Source organism: Zootoca vivipara, chromosome 11 (assembly GCF_965207765.1).
Source record: "Zootoca vivipara chromosome 11, rZooViv2.hap1.1, whole genome shotgun sequence".
Lineage (NCBI taxonomy): Eukaryota > Metazoa > Chordata > Lepidosauria > Squamata > Lacertidae > Zootoca > Zootoca vivipara.
This window is the reverse complement of record NC_142594.1, coordinates 44722407-44744593: the sequence shown is the minus strand read 5'-3', so window position 1 is coordinate 44744593 and position 22187 is coordinate 44722407. Positions and strand designations below refer to the sequence as shown.

The 22187-nt window shown below is 43.6% G+C and overlaps 1 protein-coding gene across 1 annotated transcript in view; it reads right to left on the bottom strand.

Annotated features, from left to right (window-relative positions):
* The window catches only part of LOC118091943 (inactive double-stranded RNA-specific editase B2), a 75852-nt gene that overhangs the window by 11402 nt on the left and 42263 nt on the right, over positions 1-22187 (bottom strand). The window contains exons 6-7 of the mRNA XM_088654244.1: positions 14159-14327; positions 2709-2890 (exon numbers count right to left, since the gene is read on the bottom strand). Coding sequence (XP_088510370.1) covers positions 2709-2890; positions 14159-14327 — 351 coding nt within the window. The remainder of the gene's footprint in view (positions 1-2708; positions 2891-14158; positions 14328-22187) is intronic.

Here is a 22187-nt window from a genome sequence, read left to right as displayed (position 1 = left end):
TAATAGCAATTTTGATTCTTTCACCAGGATAACCAATCAGTTTGCATCTCCCCCCTCTTTTTCTTTTGAAGACAAAAACTACCAGAGATATAGTAATATAAATGTGTGTGCTGACACTGTCGTGCTATTTAAATCTTTCCATGTTGAGTCTATTGCAAGTAGATCTGAATGTATGACTTGACACTAATGCGCCAGTCTCTGTCAAGCTATCACCCAAAAGCTTAGCAGATGGAGTGCCAGAATATGACAGCACTTGCTAAGATAAGGCCTGCCTGGAATTAAGCCACAGGTAGAAGAACAAACATAGACACAGCAGCCCTAATGACCAGAGGAAAGCAAAGCATTCAGTCAAATTAACAGCTTTGCATACATGCATTGACAATGAACACAGAATACAAAAGCAAATTGCATACTGTCCCCAGATAACTACTGTCAATATAGAAAATCACTTCTGATGGAAAACAAAGAGTAACAGAAACTTGTGGAAGCTAAAATCCAAGCATCAATATTTGCTGATTTAGGGATGGAGACTGCGAGAATCTAATCCCCTGCCTTTTCTCTTTAAGAAAACTTGTGGAAGGAGAGGCAAGGAATATGGAAACATTAGCATACCCGCCAAGTGTCCCAGGGAAAAATGGGAAATTGGGAAATCCTGTTTTCTTGTGTGAGATTGTGGTGGCCATTTTTGGTGCTGCGATCTCTTGTGCCATGATCTAACCCCCCAAAAGCACTTTTTTTGGGGGGGGACAAGATAGCAATGCAGCTCACATGACTTGCCCGAGAGCGTGTCCTGGAAGATGCACGTCCCGTTTTTTAATCTGAAATAGTTGGATGGTATGTATTAGTGCTGTAGTAAAGCACCAACTCTGTGCTATAGTAACTTCCTCTAATCCTACTCCAACAGGGCACCATTGGCTTCGAATCTGGGACCTGTATAATGTTCTCATTGCATCAAATTTGACATGAGGATACTTTTTGGCCTTGGGCAATCACTGTCTCTAGGCCTCAGTTCCTCAATTCTTAAATGGGAACCATAATAGACTGCCTCAGAGGTCTGTTATGAAAGCTAAATACAGCGAATCACCTCACAATTAAAAGAACAGTGGAAATTATAGTAGTAGTTGGAGGCCTTCTAATCAGCAGGAAGTCTTACAGATGGCCCAAAATACCTTCTAGCCTGTAGACAAGGCTAGAAACAGAGGGAGAAGGTAGCTAAAGAGGAGAAGACCTCTGGAACACAGTTATTTAATGAAACTATTCGTTGTTCAACTCCTCTGACCTGTTTAGGTCTGCTGCCAGGACATCATGATGCTTTGTGTTTCCCAGCCCTTGGCAGAGGCAACCAATGGTATGGAGAGAGAGGAGAAGGGAATGCCCAACATGATGATGTTATGCCATGTGAAAACAGGAAACTCAACACAGGGTTGAAATTTTCAGTGGCAGCCCAGTTTAGGGTATAATCTAGTCTCCCAAGCAAAACACCCATAAATCTACCCCTTACCTGTTGGGCACCTACATGAAGATTCTTCATTTGCTTCACGCCCTGGCTTTTTGCAAATGGATCCCCAGTTAGTTCGGTCATTCTCTTCCCTGGTACTTAGCTTAGTTCTTTCAGCTGATGTGCTTAGCACACCACTGAACGGGGAATAGGTTTAAATCTGTTCTTAAGTAAATTTCATGACTCAAGGCTCTAGTTTGGTTTTAACACTTATGCTGTGGCTTTAAGGTATCTGGATGAGTGGTGATATACATACCAAAGGGCCAAGTATAATGGAAAGATTGCTGTACTGGATAATGATTGCTTCCAACCATATGGCCTTTCAGGTCAGCCAGAGAATGGGTTTAATCATGCTCAATGGTGCAAGCCATTTTTAAGAAGTCTAGTAGGATTCGGTCACAGAATAAGCCATCACCATCTGACTTGGAACTTGTGGAAGTTTTCTTTATATAACGTGCTTTGCTACGTTGTGGTACAACCAAATATGACCCTCTGCTCCTTGGCAACTGGCTCCAGCAGAAATCCTGCTAGTATTATCAAGGGGTGTGGAGTCATGCCCTTGATCATGATGATCAGTTTAAGAAAAGTGGGTGCCATAGCTGCTGCCCCAGCTTATAAATATATCACAGTAAAGATTCTTGGGACAGGAATTATTTGTGGTGGAGCACAGCCTCTTCCAACAGGAGTGGAGGCCCAGAGGTAAGAAGAATCTATTTCAGTTAGTATTGCAATCTTATATACACTTTCTTGGGAGTAAGACCCATTCAACACGGTAGAATGGGGTTCCCCAACCTTTTTGGATCTGGGGGCACATTTGGAAAGCTAAGAGACCAGGGTTAACACCACGAAAAACCCACTTCACAGAAAACAAACATGCATGTGATGATCAGCACCCTCCAAACAGACAACTCCCCCAACCAAATAACCACCCCCAAAACAGAGGCCCAACAAACAGGACTCCCCTCAAAATGTGACCCCTCCCAACCAAACATCAAAAATTTGGGAGGGGCCGGGGACCTTGGCAGGCACTGAGTGTGCTGTGCTCTTAGTGTGGTAGAATGTCTAATTATCAGTAGCATCAAAGGAAAGTGAGAAGGAAGCAAGTATCCCAAGCTGTGAAGGGACACTTGGTTATGTTCCGTGTAGGAGCCCAACAGCACCAGCAATGGGGAAGCAGATGGTTCATGCTTCCAAGCAAGGGTGTCCTTACCACTCAGGAGCAGCTGATTGCACCGGTATGAGGCTGGCAGTTGACCGACATCTTCTAGTCTATGGCTCATTACCCGTGAAAGGTGTCCGGTGTGAGAGAGGCTCCCCACAATAATGCTATGCAAGTACACAGGCTCGATGAAGTAGCTGAGGAGAGCTCCTTGTAAGCCGAGGACGTTCCACCTGCAAGAGGAATCCGGCAGTGAGAAAGGGGATCAGCAGGTGACAAAATAAGATACGAGAGTGAGTGACTGCACCCTTTTTCATTTGCCTTTTTATCCTGGAGAGAAATAGCGGGCATCTTCAGCTGATTCCAACTGTAATTTTTGTGACGGATGATGGACCTTGATGCAGGCCAGAAATTCAGAATTCCCTAGCTCAGGAATGAGAACCTTACCTGTCCATAAGAACATAAGGAAAGTCTGCTGGATAAGCCAAGTGACGCATCGCATTGGCCAACCAGATGGATGCATATGAGCAGGAGCTGAAGGCAACAGCACTCTCCTCATGCAGTTTCCAGCAACTGTTTTGCAGAAGCAGACTGCCTCTGGCAGCGGAGCAAACAGGCCTCTCTAGTTGACCTTTGGGGACTCCCCAAAAGCCATACACCACTGTCCCCAGGCCGCAAACCTCACCTGTGCTGTTCCGCACCCTCCCAGTGTTCTTTAACCTGGCTGAAACCACATTTGAACTGTGATTATCTCACTTGCTTTCCTGGAGGGAGGACAAAAAGAGATGCTTGCGGGTGCATGTAGAAGCATCTGGTTTTTCCATGGCTGGAATTTAACCTACCACTGGCATGTGGCCCCAAGAAAGGTTGCCCATGAGAGATGTGGCTCTTGGGCTGAAAATTGTACTCCCACCCCCTGGACTCCTATTTAGTGAAGATGCCATCTGTGCACACGCAATGGAAGACTGAAAGATATGCATCTCAGCTTAATCGCAGCTGATGTTTCATATTGGATGGAAGCTGGATTGAGGGAAAACATACGAAGCAGAAGCATTTCTCAAGGAACAGTGGGATACGCATGGATTGTTGCTAGCGTCCTATGTACTCATTGTTGAACACCTGGCGGAAGTGGGCTGGAGCCAGAATAAACTGTGATGTGTACACACAGGCTTATACAGGGGAGAATAGGGGTCCTTGTTTGCCTACATGGATTGAGAAGCACCAGGGTGGTGATGGTGGTAAACGAAAGCAATGTAAGCGGCAGGCAGTGCAAGAATTCTGATTCTTCCCCTCCCCCTTCACATTTGGTTGGGGCAGATCTTAATCTGGCCCTTGGTTTCTAGGCATTAATGTTGGCTATTAAGGCCCTAAGCATCTTGGGTCAATGGTACCTTAGATAATTCTATTTTGAGAGTTCCTGTGCATGAACATTTCCAGGCAAGGTTCTGTTTTGGGAGCCTTCTGCATCTGAGATTAGAGTTATATGCACTCAGTATTGAAGCCCTCTGGCTGACCTTGGGCCAGTCACTGTCTCTCAGCCTAGTCTACCTCACAGGTTTGTTGTGAAGAGAAGCATTGCAGTACCTTGAGCTCCTTGGAGGAAAGGTGGGATAAATGTAATAAATAAATACAATTAACCCACTAAGAGCAGGACCTTTTCAGTAGTGGCTCTGTTTGTGCAATGCTGCCCTTTAGTAAGCCCATGGGGCTCTCTGCTGGCCTTTAGGAAGCAAGGTGAAGACTTTCTTATTTTGACAAGCTCTTGTGGGGTATAAATAACCAAAATAAGAGCAACAATAACATAGGTTAACTGCTTTTCTCTGAACGAAATCAGTCTATGCATTTCCAAAAAGCCTTGCTTTGTTCTTGAGTAGCACTCCTGGAGAAATGCTTTATCACAAAAATTGTGGGGTTGGTTTCCCCCCGCCCCAAACTCAGTTGCTCATGAGCTGAAATATGCTTGACATTTTAGAGCACTACAGAAAGGGTTAGAGAGATTTTGCTATTTAAGGCAACATCCAGCGGTTGCTGTGCTTAAAAACCCCCAACGCATTTAAAGTGCAAATCTGTACCAGCAGGAAGCATTATGTAGCTAATTTCTTACATCATTGTTCTTTTCATTAATTAACATTTCTCAACCGTTAGTGCAATAATTGCGGTGCCTCTGTGCTGTATGTCTCTTTCCATGATTAATAAGGAGCCATTATACTTCCCTTTCCTGAAGCAGTCAATTAACACGAAATACTTTCCATTAATTACTGAATGTTTAAAACCAGCATGCTGTACCTGGAGAGCAATCTGCTCACAGAACCTGTGACAAAAAAATGCTTTCATCAGAAGTTCTTTTGAAATTTTATTCCACACGCAAAAAAGAGCAAACCACAGGCAGTTTAGTTGGCTATATTAATTTGCTTCAGAAGCAGGGCCTGCCAATGAGAAACATCTTTTAATCTCATGGAAGACAAGGCAGCCATCTGGCTGCTGAGGATTTTGGAGTGAGACTGCCCCTCTCCCTCCCTCTCTAAACGCAGGTCATTAAAGTAATGTGTTCATCCTACATAAAACTCAAATGGAAGATAAAAGGTAATATTTATATACAAACAATTTAGTCCCACCATTTAAACAGCCGTTGGTTTTATGAAACATTTGCTTTGCTCTTATCAGATTTGCATAACTTCGTGGTGCCGCTGCAGCTGGAGAAAAGATATGCTGCATAGATGTGTGTGGTCATTTCTACAAATGTCTACCTGTCTGTCTCATTTAGGCTACACGCTGTATAGTGTACACATTTACTTGGGAAATCGGTGGGAGTTACTTCTGAGTGGACACACAAAGGATTGTGCTCTTAAAGGCAGAGCTTAGCTGGAAGAAAACCTCCAAGAATGGAAGCATGGAAAAGAGTGTCAAATTGTCTGAAGTTACACAGTTTGGGATTTGATAAGTAATAGACTAAAATCATCAGAAAGCAATGATTTATTTGGGGTAGAAATATGTGCATGAACTCAGTAGCATTTTTGATGTCAGGATTAAAAACACCTGCCTCATTTAATTTGCTGGAAATGAAGAAGCACAGTATCTGCACGGGGGGGGGATATCCAATGTTTAAATATGACTACTTATTGGCTGTAGGGAAAGCTCCATTGAATTGCATTTATCTAGTCCTGGCATCCACAAACTTCGGCCCTCCAGATGTTTTGGACTACAATTCTCATCTTCCCCGACCACTGGTCCTGTTAGCTAGGGATCATGGGAATTGTAGTTTGGGGATGCCTGATCTACAGATTGATGTCTTCCTCAACAGCTAGTATTCAGAGGTATTTGCTGCTTCTAAACACGAAGATACACTAGCAGTTTAAGAGCTCTAACCACTTCTGCCCCGCTCCCCAGAAAAAAAAAGCTACTTCATTTTGCAATTCCTGTTTCTCCGAGAAAATGTGTGGCTGCATGCTCAGACATTTACCCCACAGAAACTTATCATGTCATGACATCATTGTAGGCACAGAGGAGGAATAATTACAATTAAGTTATTAGAGAAGGAAGTACGAGTAAGAAGTTAATAAGTTGTGCATGCACCTATCTTCTTGCTTTATCATGCAATAAAAATACAGTTACAGCACAATTCCAACCAAGTGGACTCAGAAGTAAGTCTTATTGAATTCAATGGTGGTTAGGATTAGAGTCATGGGCATGTGAGGTTAGGGTCATAGCCGTAGCTATTTACTTTATATATCACCTTTCAGCAGGGCTTTTTCAGCTGGAACTCAGTTCTGGCAGCTCTCAGGTAGGCACCATTGCCATGATAAGAGAGCAAGGAAAGAGCTCATGGTGAGTTCTGGCAACTCTTTCTGCTTTTCTGTATTTAATTGAGCAGCTCTTTGGCTAAATTTGAATTGATTAACATTCACTCATACCCTTTAAATTACCCCCTCCAATTGATTAATCAATGAAAGCAGTCGTTCCCAAACTTTCCCCCATCATGGACCACTTGAAAATTGCTGAGGGTGTTGATGAACTGCTTAATTATTTTCCTGCCTCTTGTAGCAATTGTAATGGTCTGTGCTAGAAGCTGTATGATTTTTAATTGTACTGTATATTATGGCTTCTTTTGTTTCTTATATATGGTGTTTTCAAGCAAACATCAGAGAACCTGCACAAGTGACGCTGACAAAACCCCACATATATTAAGTAAAATAGAAACATCATCACCCAAACCCACCCCATCCACTTTCCCCCCGATCTATCTCTTTTCCCCCTTTCCCTCCCAATGTCTCAATAAATGAAACTGGTCTGTAAAAATGTTATGAGAGACATTGCACATATTTCTGTAAACCAAGAAAATCCTTAATAATAAAAAAACCTTATATATGGTGTTTTATTGTATTGCAACTTGAATTCCATAGAACAGAAGAAGCAAAAGAAGCAATGGAAATACATTAAAAATCAATATGAATATTCAATGTGATGGATGTGCTACTTCCTGTCTTCAACCACAAATCCACAGACACACCATGGACCACCTAACTGAAGTTTGCAGAGCAGTTTGGGAACTCCTGAACTTAAGTTTTACTTGCAGAATCTTCTGATTATACCGATTCAATATGGCAGCCCCAGGTAGTGAACTCATTTCAAAGCCCAGAGAGGCGCTTCTGGAAATCTCGGACCAATAACCAGGAGTAAAACCACTTTTATCATGTGATCGTCTCTTCAAGTGAACTAGGCCTAGCTGGGTAAAGGAAAGTAAAACAAAATAAATAAAAAATGGTTATAAGTTGCAATTCAGCAACTTCTCTTTCAAGTCTATTTCTGAAATTCTTTTGTAATAATTTCAGAAATAGACTTGAAAGAGAAGTTGCTGAATTGCAACTTATTACCAAACTTAAAACCATGGAGAGACCTGGTCTGAATAGAGACTCTTATCTCATTATAACTGGTACATGAAAAAGCTATTTTTAGCCATCTCACCCCTTGCTTTTTCCTGTAAGACCAATTGCAGTCGTTAACAGTCAACAGGTTTACCACACCTATCAGCCAACCACCCATTCCCACCACTCTTCTGAGTAATACCCCTCCCCACCCCCCTCACTATATATAAGGGTCTGGTGACTTCCGTTTCAGTGTATCTGAAGAAGTGTGCATGCACACGAAAGCTCATACCAATGACAAACTTAGTTGGTCTGTAAGGTGCTACTGGAAGGAATTTTGTTTCGACTATGGCAGACCAACATGGCTACCTACCTGTAACTAGAACAAAGGAAAGCAAATTAGCTTTAGTCCTAGGAACAATTTATGCCTCTTCAGGAACAAAAGGATCTATGGTGAAACTGAGTTCTGGAGGAGGTTTGCTTCTGTTAGGTGCAAGAATGCTGCTGTGATTTTACTGCTTTCTCCATGGGCAACGTTTTCAAAATTAACATTATTATGCAGAGTAAATGTGCTGTTACATTCCAGCTTCTCAATATATCAAACTGACTTGTCTAGGTAAGACATATGATGGATTGTTTGACTCCCCCCCCCCTAATTGTGCAAGACTTTTAAAATGCCCCTTTCAAGGACATGTTCCCTACTTAGATAACATATTTTAAATAACTTTTGTCATACTGGAAAAGAAACCCGCTGGTTTACCTACATAATAGAGGAGCAAATGCATGGATTTAAACCAAATTATCTCCATAGAATCCAGGTGATCTGAACTGGCTTAAATTACACTGTGGGCTGGGCTGTTATAGCTCCTTGCTTTTGATATGGGGAGTATAACGTTGGTACTAGAGGCGTTGTCCACTGCCATTACTTCTGTATTTATTTGCTTTCAGTACATCTAATTCCTACAAACACATATGGTCCCCACCTGTCTATAATTGAAATGCCAGTAATGACATGGAAGGAATCAGAGAGGAGCTAGTCTTCCATTCAGTAGATGACACTTCCCCCAACCTTCTAAAATACCATATTTTTTCGTGTATAACACACACACCCCCCCGTGTATTTTGGGGGACTCAAAATTAAGAAAATGCGGGGAGATTGCCCCCATGTATAAGACTACCCCCCTTTTACACATTATTTTTTGGTAAAAAAACAACACCCTAGTCTTGTACATGGAAAAGTACCTTAATCCTTTGCAGCCGCCTAACATTGCATTTAAAGAATGGGAGTTTCTGTCCAGGGTCCTGAACAGCCAGCTCCCGAAAGCTCCACCATGTTTACCTACGGCAATAGACCTGGGTGGATCCAACTGCTGAAATAGACCATCAGTTGCTGTCCAAGGTCCTGGAACACCAAGCATGGTTACCTCCAGCAATAGTAGGGGCACCCAGAAAGAGTTTTCCTGGACAACCTTTACCCCTTTGCTTCACCCCTACAGTACGTAATGTCACTTATACTGTGCTAGCTCTGCTGTTCCCGAGTCTGATGTGCACCATCACAAGGCTTTCCTGTTTACTATGCTGGAGAATCATGCAGCCAATTATCAAAGCCTCTTCCTGTATTTTCACGCAATAAGGATTGTTATTCATGGTAGTCTCCAGTCTGCAGAACACCTGTGGTTTTTCTAGTTACATGACAATTCAGCTATTATTGGTTTGGAAACTGGAACTACTACATTAGGGTTTGATCTGTATTTTAGCAGTGGGTGGTTCGTCTTTTTGTAACTGACAGTGAAAGACCAAGGCCAGATTCTGATTGATGCAGAAAGGGGTTAAATAAGAAGAGAGAAGATTGCAAATAGACTTGTATCATGTGTGCAGATTGTCTCTAGTTGGGGGAGCTAGTTGTGTTAATTGATTTCCACTTTCATTAATAAGCTGCAGATTCCAGGGTCAAACCTTCCAAGCCAACATATGCGATCCTGATAGTCTGTCACTAAAACTATTTTTTAAAAAATAGTTATCTTGGAACATTTCTCTTGCATTTTGCTGATATCATTGTGTAAAGCAATTGTGCTTTAGCGCTTAAGCTTTTTCATAGCTGGCATTAAGCTTTTCAGGATCCCAGTGGAAAAAGAAGGGAGACTCCCAGCAGATTGGCCTGGAAAGTGTGAAAGATGGTGCCCATGTACTAATTCCGGGGGTGCCAACATAGCACCTGTGAGCACATAATAATAACTTTATTATTTATACTGCACCCATTGGGGGTATATGCCCATGGAAGCTTTCTCTGATGCCTGCAGGGTCCCCCTCTCCACCTGCCCATCTCCTGAAATTAGGCTTGAAACAAGAATTCTGTTCTAGCAAACAGTGTGTGTTTGGCTGCACTGGGGTATGATACTCATAACACTGTTTCTGGTTTGTAAATGTGTCCCTAGTCCCCAGAAAGTCATTGACCTATGTACCAATCAGTTGACAGAGGAGACATCTTTTAAAAAGCACATACACTACACCCAGGAAGTTTTAGAAATTTTAGATCCTCCTCTGGGCAACTCCCTGTAGCTTTTCATTCCGTCTGCTTCTCAAATTGTCCCAAAACAGAAGTGCAATCCACTTTAGCTTCCTGTTACCCATATATAATGTATTCTCAGACCATTTGTCAGCACATTGGCAGGGCCCACTCATGCTGCTGAACCCCGCACTGGGAAGTTGAGTCTGTGGAGTTGCCTTTTAAAATCATATGAGGATAATTGTGGGGGATTTTAAATCGTGGCTCCTAGTTGCCCAATGGCACTGCCAGCTAAGTCTGTGGCTGATATCTTCCAGCAATATGATATTAGGCACTTCTGATGTTCTTAAAATGGACTTGGAGTGCAGAGAGTAGCACTGAATTTTAACAAATAATTTACTTGGGATTAACATGCACAAAAACTGCTGAATGCTGTGAATGATAACTGAATGGAGGGAAACGCTTTTTTGATGTTGCTTACAAATACCTTGTGAGCAAGAAAGTATGATAACAGCTGTTGGGATAAATTATTAATTGTGCATTATTTGCTCGGCTCCAGTAATTCTTTCCAATATATCAGAAAACTGCTACTCTGGTTCTCCTTCTCTTTGTAAGTCATGCAAAGTAGGCTGTTTTCAAGGAACTGGGGCCAATATCCTCGATGTGGAATTTTTCTCCAAATCGCTAAAACCCTCGAAGGACAATTCAATCAAAGGACTGCTTACTCAACAATCTCATTTAGGCATATATGAATTCATTTGAGCATTTGGACCCCATGAAAATCAAATCAGCCAATATAGGAACACATGAGATCAGTGGTGTGCAGTGAAATTTTTCACAGGGGAACATTTAGGACCAGAGGCACTAGCTTGTAAGGGTGGCATATGTGTGAGCATCACACCTCCCTCCCTAAGCCAGGCAGAAGCTTCCCAGGCTTTGGGAAGGAGGCACCAGGCTTTAACACACCAATTTACCAGAAACATTTAGGGGACTAAGGATGCCTATCTTCCAAAATATATGTTTCTATTATGGTGATGTTATGGACTGGCGGGATGCAGAAGAATGGTGGGAGGCGCCAGCTGGGGAACCCCCAAGGGAAGAAAGCTCAGAGCCAGGGGACTGGTGGTGGAGCGATGATGAGTGGTCAGAGGGAGAAGAGGGAGCAGGCTAGGAGGAGGAGGTGTCAGAAGTTGAAGAGGCAACAGTGTTCTGTGAGCAGGAAGCATCTGTGGCAGAAAGCAGTCCAGGACCAGAGGCAGAACAGGAGGTTGGAGAGGAGGGGGGGGCCAAGAGGCAGTGATGAAGCAGACTGATTAATAAGCCAGTGGGTCTCCCCCTCCTGCTGTGACCAGCTCCCCTCACCCTTGGTGGTTTACTGAGCTATTTTGTTTCTTTGAATAAAGAGAGTTAATGTCAAGGCTGGAGTCAGATGCAGGTTAGCACGAAGAAACAGTCAGTTGTCAGTGAAGTTGCCTCTTCAAGGAAACGGCAAACAACTCAGCAATACTTCCCAGTAGGTCTTACCCCTGTAGAGCAGTTGCGAGGACTGAAGGTCCCCACCTTCCCACAGCTCCCTAAGTCTCTCCCTCTTTCTGCACACTCTCTGTCTGGCCCTTGGGACCCCCAGGACTCTCCCACCTCTCCAGGACACAACTCGCGCAAGCCTTGCTCCCTGCCTTCCTTGAATGCCTTTGCCTGGCTGGAATGCGTTCTTGAACTGTGTAGATGCCTCTTGCTTGCCTGGCTGGAAAGATACGTACGGGTGTGTGTGGAAATCTCTGATTTTGTATGTGTGTATGAATGAATGAATGAATGTAGTCAACTGTACAAAGGTAATATTGGATACACAGTCCCTACCTGTTTTTCTACCTGTTCTTACTATCCACTGCAGACCATTGCCAGGTCTGCTTCCTTCAAAGCCCCTCTGTGAGTTCAGCCTCACCAGGACTGGACAGCAACACGAGCAGATTCTTTCCTTTGAAAGGTGGCCTATACATTCCACTCAATGCAGGGATGCCACCCAAAATAGCACTCCCACAGTGAGGTCTTCCTCACCCTACTGCAACATCTAGCATACAGGATGTGACGCTATTGAGTTGTGAGTTTCCCCTGTTCCCATCAGGCACGTCCAATGGCACAGGGTAGGAGCAAGGAATCTCACAAGGTGATGTCACTAGACATCATGGCTGGGAGGGGAGGGCAGGAATTATGCCATTTCTGACAGCACCCTTGTGGCATGTGTAATGCATGGAATTTAGAGAGAAGACAGGTGGAATATGAAGTAGAAAGTATTGACAGCCAAGAAACCTGGGAGAGTCTGCACCTCACCCCCAGATTGAACTCAGAAGCAGAAAGAAGTCCCCGAGGAAAGGATCTCAGATAGAACCAGGGATGCTTAAGGGATTTGGTTTCTGTGAATTCCAATGCAAGTTGACCTGATCTGCACCTCCTTGAGTAATGCGCAGATTGAAACAACTATCCTTTGGAATATTGACTTTTCTTCATTTTGCCACGCAGTTCTCTGTTCAAAAATGCTTTAAAGCATATATTTTAAGCATAAAATATGTTTAGAATTTAAACATTAAGATTTTGAGGGTACTTAAACAAGTGTTTACATATGTATTTCAATATCAAATTTTGCGTGGGTTAAAAGTAATTTTTTGATTAATTTGGAAATGGGATAGAATGGATTTATGAATGGACACATGTGAAATGGACATGGGCCACAAATAGAGTGATCTAGCCGTCCCTAAAAAGAGCCCTGGTGGGGGTGGGTGATCACTAAGGGGAACATCATCTCTATTGCCTCTCTTCTGACATCAACATGTTAAGAGCTGTCTAAAACCTGAGTGCATATTTATATCATTAATAAGTCATAACATGCACAACTGGAATACTTTTGAACATCAAAACAAAGGTTTTGCCTTTGATCCTGGAAACACAGAACATGACACCAGATTGCCTTATTTTACAGCTGTGGGTAAATGTCAGCAATCTTTAAATACTGTAGACTGATTTTGTAGTGGATGAAGGCAGGTTTCTTTGGAGAAAATGAAGTTCTGGGCACCCTGTATTGCAATTGACATTCCCATCAATATTAAATATAATATTGGTTTCTGAGTTTATATTTAATTTACTGTGTATTGACATTCAGAAAAAACAAAGGCAGTGACAGTATGGTTTGGAACCCTTAATTTATTTAGTCATTCTCTTCTGCCTGAAATTTGATTTTGAAACTTTGGTCATTCTTGGAAGAAACAGGGAAATTGTGTTGCAGACTTTTCCCTTTCCTCTTTGAGAAAATGTGTTACAACAGGGGAGGATTTAACCCAACAGTGTTATTTTGCGATATTTTCATAGTGTGTGTGTCAGATTATTTCACTATATCGTCATTGGACTTTTCCCTCATTCCTATGATTGGATCAATCATGCAAAAAACGATTGTGACTGCAATATTCAAACAGATCATCTACGAAAAGTGAGAGCAAAAAGTAGCAGTTCTGTGCTGTAGCATCAAACCATCACAAACAAACAAACAAACAAACAAACAAACCCTCCTCAAAAAAGCATTGCCATCCTCATATGTACAAAATCTTAAGGCATGGTTTCACATTTTATCCTTTGGTTTGCAGTTCCTCTGTTTTAATTCAGGAAGGATTCAAGCCTGTCATTAAATGTTGGCCTGAGGCATTTTGCACAATGTGTTCCACATCACAATTGCTCAGCCAGTGCTCTTTGTGAACCGACACTGCATACCCCAGGATCCTCTACAATGCACAATAGGGTCCTCATCAAGCAAGTCAAAGTCCTTGAAGCTAGACAGTCTGAAAACCACTCTTCTGAAACATCTGAGGAACAGATGGCAACCACCCCAGGGGAAGCCTGAGTTACCAAAGATCAAATCTATCAAAATCCTCATAGCTCTGATCCAGTGGCTCCTGTATATATGTGAGAGAGCTGATGCACGTGGAACATATTCTTATATCGAAGTGCATGGCTGTGGAAATGTTCATGATAGGTGGTTATGGTGGCTACCATTTCCTCAAGAGTTAATTAAATTTTCCACCAGAAAACAATGACATTTCCATGCTTGCTTGCTGCCCGACTGCTTAGCAATTTCACTATAAAGTTACCTGGCAATTTTGTCCGTGCAAGACATGGTGACCAGCTGCTCCCCCAATAACATGCCATCCCACATTTGCACCGCACTGGGATATCGGGCTGGAATGGTTCCTTCCCCAGATTCAATCTTTGTTCGAAGATGCCCACGGTACTTTCTTACTATGTGCTTAATGCTGTTCACTGGAAAGGAAAAAGAAAAGAAAAGAAAGGAAGCGTCATCGATGATACAACAGATCAAGAGCTTCTATATTTATCTTCTAAGGTGAACGGTGATGGGCCAAGTGGGAGCAGAGGGCAGCGATTGGCTTCCTAGCTTCTAGCTCATTTGTGTCCTACTTCCCTCCCTCTCCATAAATACGACCTGGAATTTGCACATTAAAGCTGTACCCTGTACACATTTACAGGGGAGTAAGCCCCATTGCATTCTACCAGGGATGGGCAACCTTTTGGGGGCCACATTCTTGTGGTAGGTGGAGGCAAAGGCAAAAATGAATAATACTTTTGTACAGTGGGTTCGTTTCTGCTAGGGCTGGGCGACATCTGGTTTTCAGCATCGTGATATATCAGCAGCTAAACATTGCGATATACTGATATGTCTGAAACTGGAGATTGGGCGTGCGGCTGAGGGAAGGAGCAGCCATGGATATTTTGCATGTGGCTGATATACACAGAAGCTCTATTTGCCTGGGCAAAACTAGAATTAGTTGGCTCTGGCTCCAGCTAATGTTGGTCTCTCTGCCTTTTGCTCTATGAGTCCCAATGGGCACCTCCCCCCCCCCGGGACCACATAACACTGGTCCTGAGAGATCTACATTGGCTCCCAGTACGTTTCTGAGCACAATTCAAAGTGTTGGTGCTGACCTTTAAAGCCCTAAACGGCCTCGGTCCTGTATACCTGAAGGAGCGTCTCCACGCCCATCGTTTAGCCCGGACACTGAGGTCCAGTGCCGAGGGCCTTCTGGCGGTTCCCTCACTGCGAGAAGCAAAGCTACAGGGAACCAGGCAGAGGGCCTTTTCGGTAGTGGCACCCGCCCTGTGGAACGCCCTCCCATCAGAGGTCAGAGAGATAAACAACTACCTGACATTTAGAAAATACCTAAAGGCAGCCCTGTTTAGGGAAGTTTTTAGTCTGTGATATTTTAATGTATTTTGATGTGTGTTGGAAGCCGCCCAGAGTGGCGGGGGAGACCTGGCCAGATGGGCGGGGTATAAATAATAAATTATTATTATTATTATTTATTATTATCTTTTCCTGGATGCTTTAGGCTGTGATTTTGCACACTGAACTTATGAGACTGCCGCTGAGTAGACATGGATAGGATTGCATTGCCAGACTGTATCCTACGATTGGCTTCCTAGCTTCTGGCTTGTTTGTGTCAGATGCTGCCCGCTGTGCAGGATGCACCCTGAGGAAAGGCAAAGTACCTTTTCTGCCTTGGCAGCAATTGCAGGTGCTAGCTATGCAGACTGAGCTAGCATCCTGCTCACATCTGGATGCTGAGGATTGGAACGCCTGGACCAGTGCTGTTTATTTCAGGAATAAGTGCCCTCTGGTGGAAAGCTTTCATATGTTCCATTACCTTGCCTAATTTTCTTCTTGTTTCATCCTTACCAACAAAGAACCTCATAGAGGCTTTACGTAAACCATGCCTCTCCTCTTCCTAACCTTGGCTGGCCTACTCTTTGATTTTTCAGATCTGAAGTCCTCAAATTGCAACCAAAGCACTGCACTTCCTTCTGTATTTCAAAGCTTGAAAATTAGAAATGGAAGAAGGGAGACATATACACACACAGACATGCCCACAGATGGAAGGCGCTACCTGAAAATACCAGCAATTCCAGGACAGGGTTGAATATACTGTAATTTGCATGACTTTGATTATACTAAGTAAATGTTAGCTGACAAGGATCAAAGCCGGAGCAAGGTACATTGACAGGCATAATTACCAAATGCAAACGGATTCAGACACAAATAAAGAGCCTGCTCTTGACAGGCATTCTGCAAACTTCACTCCTATTCCAGGCAGATTTCAGGAACATCTTTTACAGAGACCTACTTTTACAGCTCATGTTCATTTCTTTGGGATGGAAAGAAAACCCATAGGGTCAGCAAGCCCAACCCCCTGCCCTAAGGCAAGATTCTTTAAGGCACATTAGTCAGCCTGCCAAAGATTAGCCCACACCATGCAGGCCACACCATGCCACCCACATGCAGATTGCGAGAGCGAAGACAGGGCCCCCCCAGGGAACAGAACCTTCATACACTTCAAGCAAATGAGCCAGGTGGACTGCAGCTTGAAACTAAACAATCAAGACTTCTCTGATGGGAGTAACAGACGTCTACAGTCCCAGAGACTTTCCCAGAGTGCACCACTGCCTTGGACACCATGTGACTGTAAAATCATTGGAGCCTGTGTGATTCAGAGGTTCAGGTTTCGGCTTGGGCATGGTCAGCCGTCTCAGTAGTCTGAGAAGCCTCGTACAAAATACGTCAAAAAGAGCAAACTGATGTTGAATTCAAGCATTTTAGACCAAAAGCTTTGGACCAGTGCTGGCCAGCAGACCACTTTGCTACCAGGTAACAGGCACCTCAATTCCCATTACTTAACTTGCTATTTAACTGTTATTTTTGGTTCAGCTTCTTTAAAAAGGAACACCCTCTCAATATTTATTTACTCATCCACTGGTAATCCACAAGCTCCAGTCCTCTGCTGCTCTCTTCTTCCATTTGATCCGAGCCTCTGTGGCTGTTAAGTCTTCCTGATTTTTGCATCGCTTATTCTCCCCCTTGATTATCTTCACTAATTGCCGTGGGGAGGGGAAAGGAGGAGGTAGGAAGGAGCAGGAGGGAGGGAGGGAGGGAGGCAGAAGTCAGCTGAAGATGCTACTTCATCCGGAACAAGATGTCAACCTGACCCCAGCATTAGAGAGGACCAATTTAAAAATCATTTGGAGTGGGTTTATGATGTGTGCCTGGCTAGACATTAGATGTGTAAATCACTGCTCAGAGCATCAGAGAAAAGGGAAGAAGGAAGTGCAGAATTATTAGTATCAATTTTGATCCTTTGAATGTATAGAGATAAATCTTCCCCTCCCCCCCACCCATTCATTTCCTTTCTCTCTCTTTTTTTTATATATATATAAAATCTAAAATGTAATATACCGTAAGTTCAATTATTTTTGCAAGGATTTGCAACTAGTCAGCCTTTGTGTTATGACAGACGATGGATTTTTTTTTTAGTAAAAAGCAAATTAAGAATTCTCCACTCCCCCACCTTTTTTAAAAAAATTGCTGGAAATGAATGGTGATTAAACAGAATCACAAGAGTAAAAACCTGTCTGAAATTTACGTGCGGCTGCCTCAGAAGTTCATTTTCTATTTCTCTGCTTCACTGCATGCTACTCCCACGCCATGAAGGGGGGTGGGTGGGCCCTCTTGCACCCTCCCTTTTATACTCGCTTCTCAGTTCATTACGATAGTTTGTTTATAAAGGGTTGGAAACAAAAGCGAGTTCAAACGGCAATGAATTCCACTAATCCTTTGGATGACAAATGCATTTGTAATAGGGCTGGAACCTTACAAGCAGATGTCAACAAGGCATTATGTTGACTAATTGGTGAAGGCCAATTTTAATAGTTGAGGGCACCATTTTGGTGCTCTTAGCATTGTTATAATACAGCAGAGCATGAATTCCAGATAGCTAACCTTGATAAAGATAAAAGAAAAAAGGAGGAAAATGTAAAGAAAAAGAAAGCCCAACAACTAATTCTCTGATACCTTATACCTAGGGCTTGCCATACGTCTGGAAAATTCCAGGTATGTACAGAAATTGGATGGCTAAATTGCCTTCCAGGGGGATTTTTTTTTGAATGTTAAGAGATCTCCAGAATTTCCTGAATGTATGGCAACCTGGTTTTTTTTGGGGGGGGGGTTGGCTTTAAAAAAAATCAAAAAAATTATGGGGGAGGTTACACCCTGTTGGCAGTGGAAGTGTTGGCGAAAGGGATGCATTACAACAGGCATCCCCAAACTGTGGCCCTCCAGATGTTTTGGCCTACAACTCCCATGATCCCTAGCTAAGAGGACCAGTGGTTGGGGAAGATGGGAATCTGGAGGGCTGAAGTTTGGGGATGCCTGCATTAGAGTATGGCTCTTTTCAGGTTTTTTTTTGGGTGTGTGTGTGTGTGTGTGTGTGTGTTTCTGAGTTGGTTTTTTTAAAATTTCATTTAAAATTCTGTGGTGAAAATCCCTTTCACCATAGCTCTTGGAGATGCAAGGCTGTGTCCTTAACCTCACATTTGTACAGTACTTGAAGACTGAAAATAACAAGACAATGCAATATTTTCTGAAGTTTAGGCTTTCCCCTTTCTTCCAAATTGCTTGGTCTCTTTAGTAATTTGTCATTTCTGGGTCTGGATTATAACAGAATGTCTGAAGTAGAAAACACACAAATTAATCAGAGGAATTCAGATTCTGCACAGGTGGTTTGCTTGGAGATACCAATCAAAGCAAGAGCAGCTTGGAGGTTTCAAGAGCATTATTTTTAATTGCTAATTGCGTCGCTCATCTAAAATTAGCACTTGAGCACCTCAGTTTTGAAGGCGTTGCAGGGCCCATAGGGCAAAGCATGGACGCCTGATGGGAAGAGAGAGAGAAGCACCTCAATTAAACGAGCTTAAAAATCCTGGCTGCCATTTTGTATTTACTCTTCAAAAATGAATGCCGAGAAGCACAGAGGCATAATGGAATGTAACAATATAGTTTTACCTATAATTCACTGAGGATTAGGCTTTCTATGGCAGCTAGTCACGAGGGCTACATCACGACATCCAGGATCTGAAACAGCATGCCTCTGAAAACCAGAGGTATTCGATTATTTAGGAATAACTTTCTGGCAATAAGAGCTGTTCGACAGCGGAACAGTCTCCCTCAGAAGTTGGTGGAATCTCCTTCATTGGAGGTGCTTAAACAGAGGTTGGGTGGCCTGGGATTTTTTTTTTTTTAGATATGACTCCTGCATTGGACTTGGGGTCCCTTCCAACTCTACAACTCTATGATTCTACTCCAGTTGCTGTTATGTTCATGTCCAGGTTGTGGGTTTCCCATTGACATCTGGATGGCCACTGTTGAAAACACTATGCTGGACTAAATATATTGGATTTTGGCCTGCTCTTCTTATAGTCACACAACAGAGAGGATCAAACACAGCTGGGGAGGGAGGGAGACGGAAAAAAAAACAAGAACAAAAGCCAGGACTCGAAGGAGACTCTCCACTATTTACATAAGGTCTGGCCAGATTTGTGTAGTAGATACGGCGTTTCAGATACTGCCAAATGTTTTGGGCAACTGTGGCTCTCCTGTGCCATTTGTGCTGCAGCGCTCAAAGGGATTATGGCTATAAATTCCATAATATATGTCATGCATTCACTGTGGCAAGATGCCCACAGTGGAAAACTCATGGGCTGTGCACACATAGAAGGATACTTTGGGTTTCCCATGCTCTGGGCTGGTCTCTCTTCGCCCTGCCCTGCCCTCCCCCCATCCACCTACCCACACTGATGGACATAAGATGAGTAACCTCTGTGTGACCAGCTTGGAAACTTAGGTTTCTGCTTCCCTATATTAAACAACAAACTTTTTCATCATTCCGACACATTTAAACAATGGGTTTGGGACAGTGATTTAAAACATTTTAGCATACATTCTTGGAAAGGAAAGGAAATACCTTCCTCCTCATCTAGGTATGCATCTAGGTGTACTTAGGGGTACAATAAAAAAACAAAACAAAACGATTTTGATTCTGATATGGTACTGTAATTTAGAAATGCAAGTAACCTTGTATTTTTTTCTTCCAATAGTCCAAAAAGGAACCTTTGCTGAGGGGCTTTGTTGATAGCAAACTTATTTTGAATCAAAATTAACTGAGGTTAATGTCAAATGACCAACCAAAACTTTAACTGATAAATGTATTGATTCAACAGGCAGGCAGCCCTACTGTTTATACTGGCAGCCCTACTGCCAGAGAGCCTGTGGCAGACATGTCTATTTGTGTGCTTCCTCGAGAGACATGTTTCTGTGCAGTGTGGTCCCCTGCTAGGTCTCTTCTGGGGGAGGAAGAATCCTGACTCTGTGCCTCACCCTCAGATTACCTACAAACCCAACGACCCAGATGTCGTGGCTGCATGCCGATCCTGTTGCGATGGAAGCACTACAGAAATGTGTCTGCCTCACAACTCCAGCACAGCTGTAGGTTAATAGGCAAGCAGGAAGAAGGCCACATGCGGAGAAGATGCAATGGTGTGTTTCAGACCTAACGGGACTGTGGGATAAAACGGGAGCTGGGTTATCAGGAAGTCAATGGCACAAGGCAAGACAACATGTTAGCAAAAGATAGAAAAAGCAGCCTGGGGGGGAAGACAGCAGAGGCAGCCTCAGGGCAGACTTGATTTGCCTGCTTCTGCTCGTCTGCCTAGAACAGCAAAAAATGCAGGCTATGGAAGAAAAATGGACCGAGAGCAAAAGGGGTGGAAAAAGGGGAAGACCTTGGCTGAGTTTTCTCATGTAAGAAGTTGAAGAATCGAGTTTTCCCCTTGGGAAAAACTTCATCTTTTCCAAAGTCTGATTGGAAGAGTTTCAAAAACACACCTAAAAAGTGTACTGTTGTTGTTGTTGTTGTTGTTGTTGTCATGCAGACTATCAGGTCACATACTGCCTCATAGAGAAGCACAAGGAGAAAGAGGTCCCTTTTATACTGTAAGCTAACTCTCAAAGAGGAAAGCAACAGTGAGACAGGGAGTGGAGGAAGCAAAACAAAACAAGGGATATTGTGAGCAAATGCACTTTGGCTTTGATTCATCTGAGAATGAGGACTAAGCCAGCAGCTTCCTGGGGGGGGGGGGAAGATGGGTTTTGGGGAGGGAGTTGAAAGAAGGTGCCATAGGTGGTTTTAGAGAGCATTTCAGGCATAATGGACAAGGAGAAGGAGAATGGGGCAGATCAAAGCTCATATAACTTTGGAGCAAACTTTGCATAACGCAATACAAAGCAGTTCTGTACTTCAGTGCAGAGACACCAGTATGTCCCCTCTGAGCACGATGGGATCACGTTACTGGCTTTGGCAGGCAGAATTCCACTAGCCACACATATGGGAACAGGCATATATAACACTCATAAATTTAGAGAGGGCAGAGGAGTGGCCTAGAGCTCTCGACAGCTGGTAAGGGCAGAAGTAATGCTGATTCTATCTTGATGGTGTTCCTGAGATTTGGAGCCAATTATTGGAGTATGCACTCTTGCTTCCTCCACCAACCTGTCCCAGGTCTAGCTCACCCCGCTTCTGCATTCTGACTGTGAATAACATTAACCAGGGTTCTTGTTTAACTAGAACCAGAAACCAGAACTTGATGTTGGTTTTGGACCCTGATACAACAAGAAACCTGTTTAGCATTAACCACCATTAAGGTTGACGGGGTGAGAGAAGGGAGTACGGATTGCATGTCGCCCGATTCCTTTGCAGTGGCTGCAAATCTGGTCAGATCTGCCCATGTGCTTTCAGATCCTGGCTGGCTTTCCCAGAGGCTAACTGTGGTTAACAGAAATCATGATGGAGGTTCGTACTCCCCACATTCCCATGGAGAGGTCCACAGCATCTGTACCACTGAAGATTCCGAGTCCCTTTGAAAGGAATCCTATATAATAATGTCCAAGTTGTCCCTGCGTCCAAGCTGTCCCGTGTGTCCCTGGGTCACTGCGCATGTGCCCCAGGGATACAGGGATTGGACAGCAGAGACTGCGCGCGCACACTCTCCCCCCCTCCGCCTCCTCCAACCGCCGCTCCCGCCGGACACCGCCTCACTGCAGGGCACGTCAGGGAAGCGAGGGTGGAGGCCGGCGAAAGCCTCCTCACAACCCTCCCTGGCCGTGAGGAGCGGCGGTTGGAGGAGGCAGGGGGGGGAAGAGTGCGTGCGTCCTTCCTGTCGGCGGCTGGGGGAGAGGAACGGAGGAGGAGAACGCAGCGCATTCTCCTCCTCCGTTCCTGT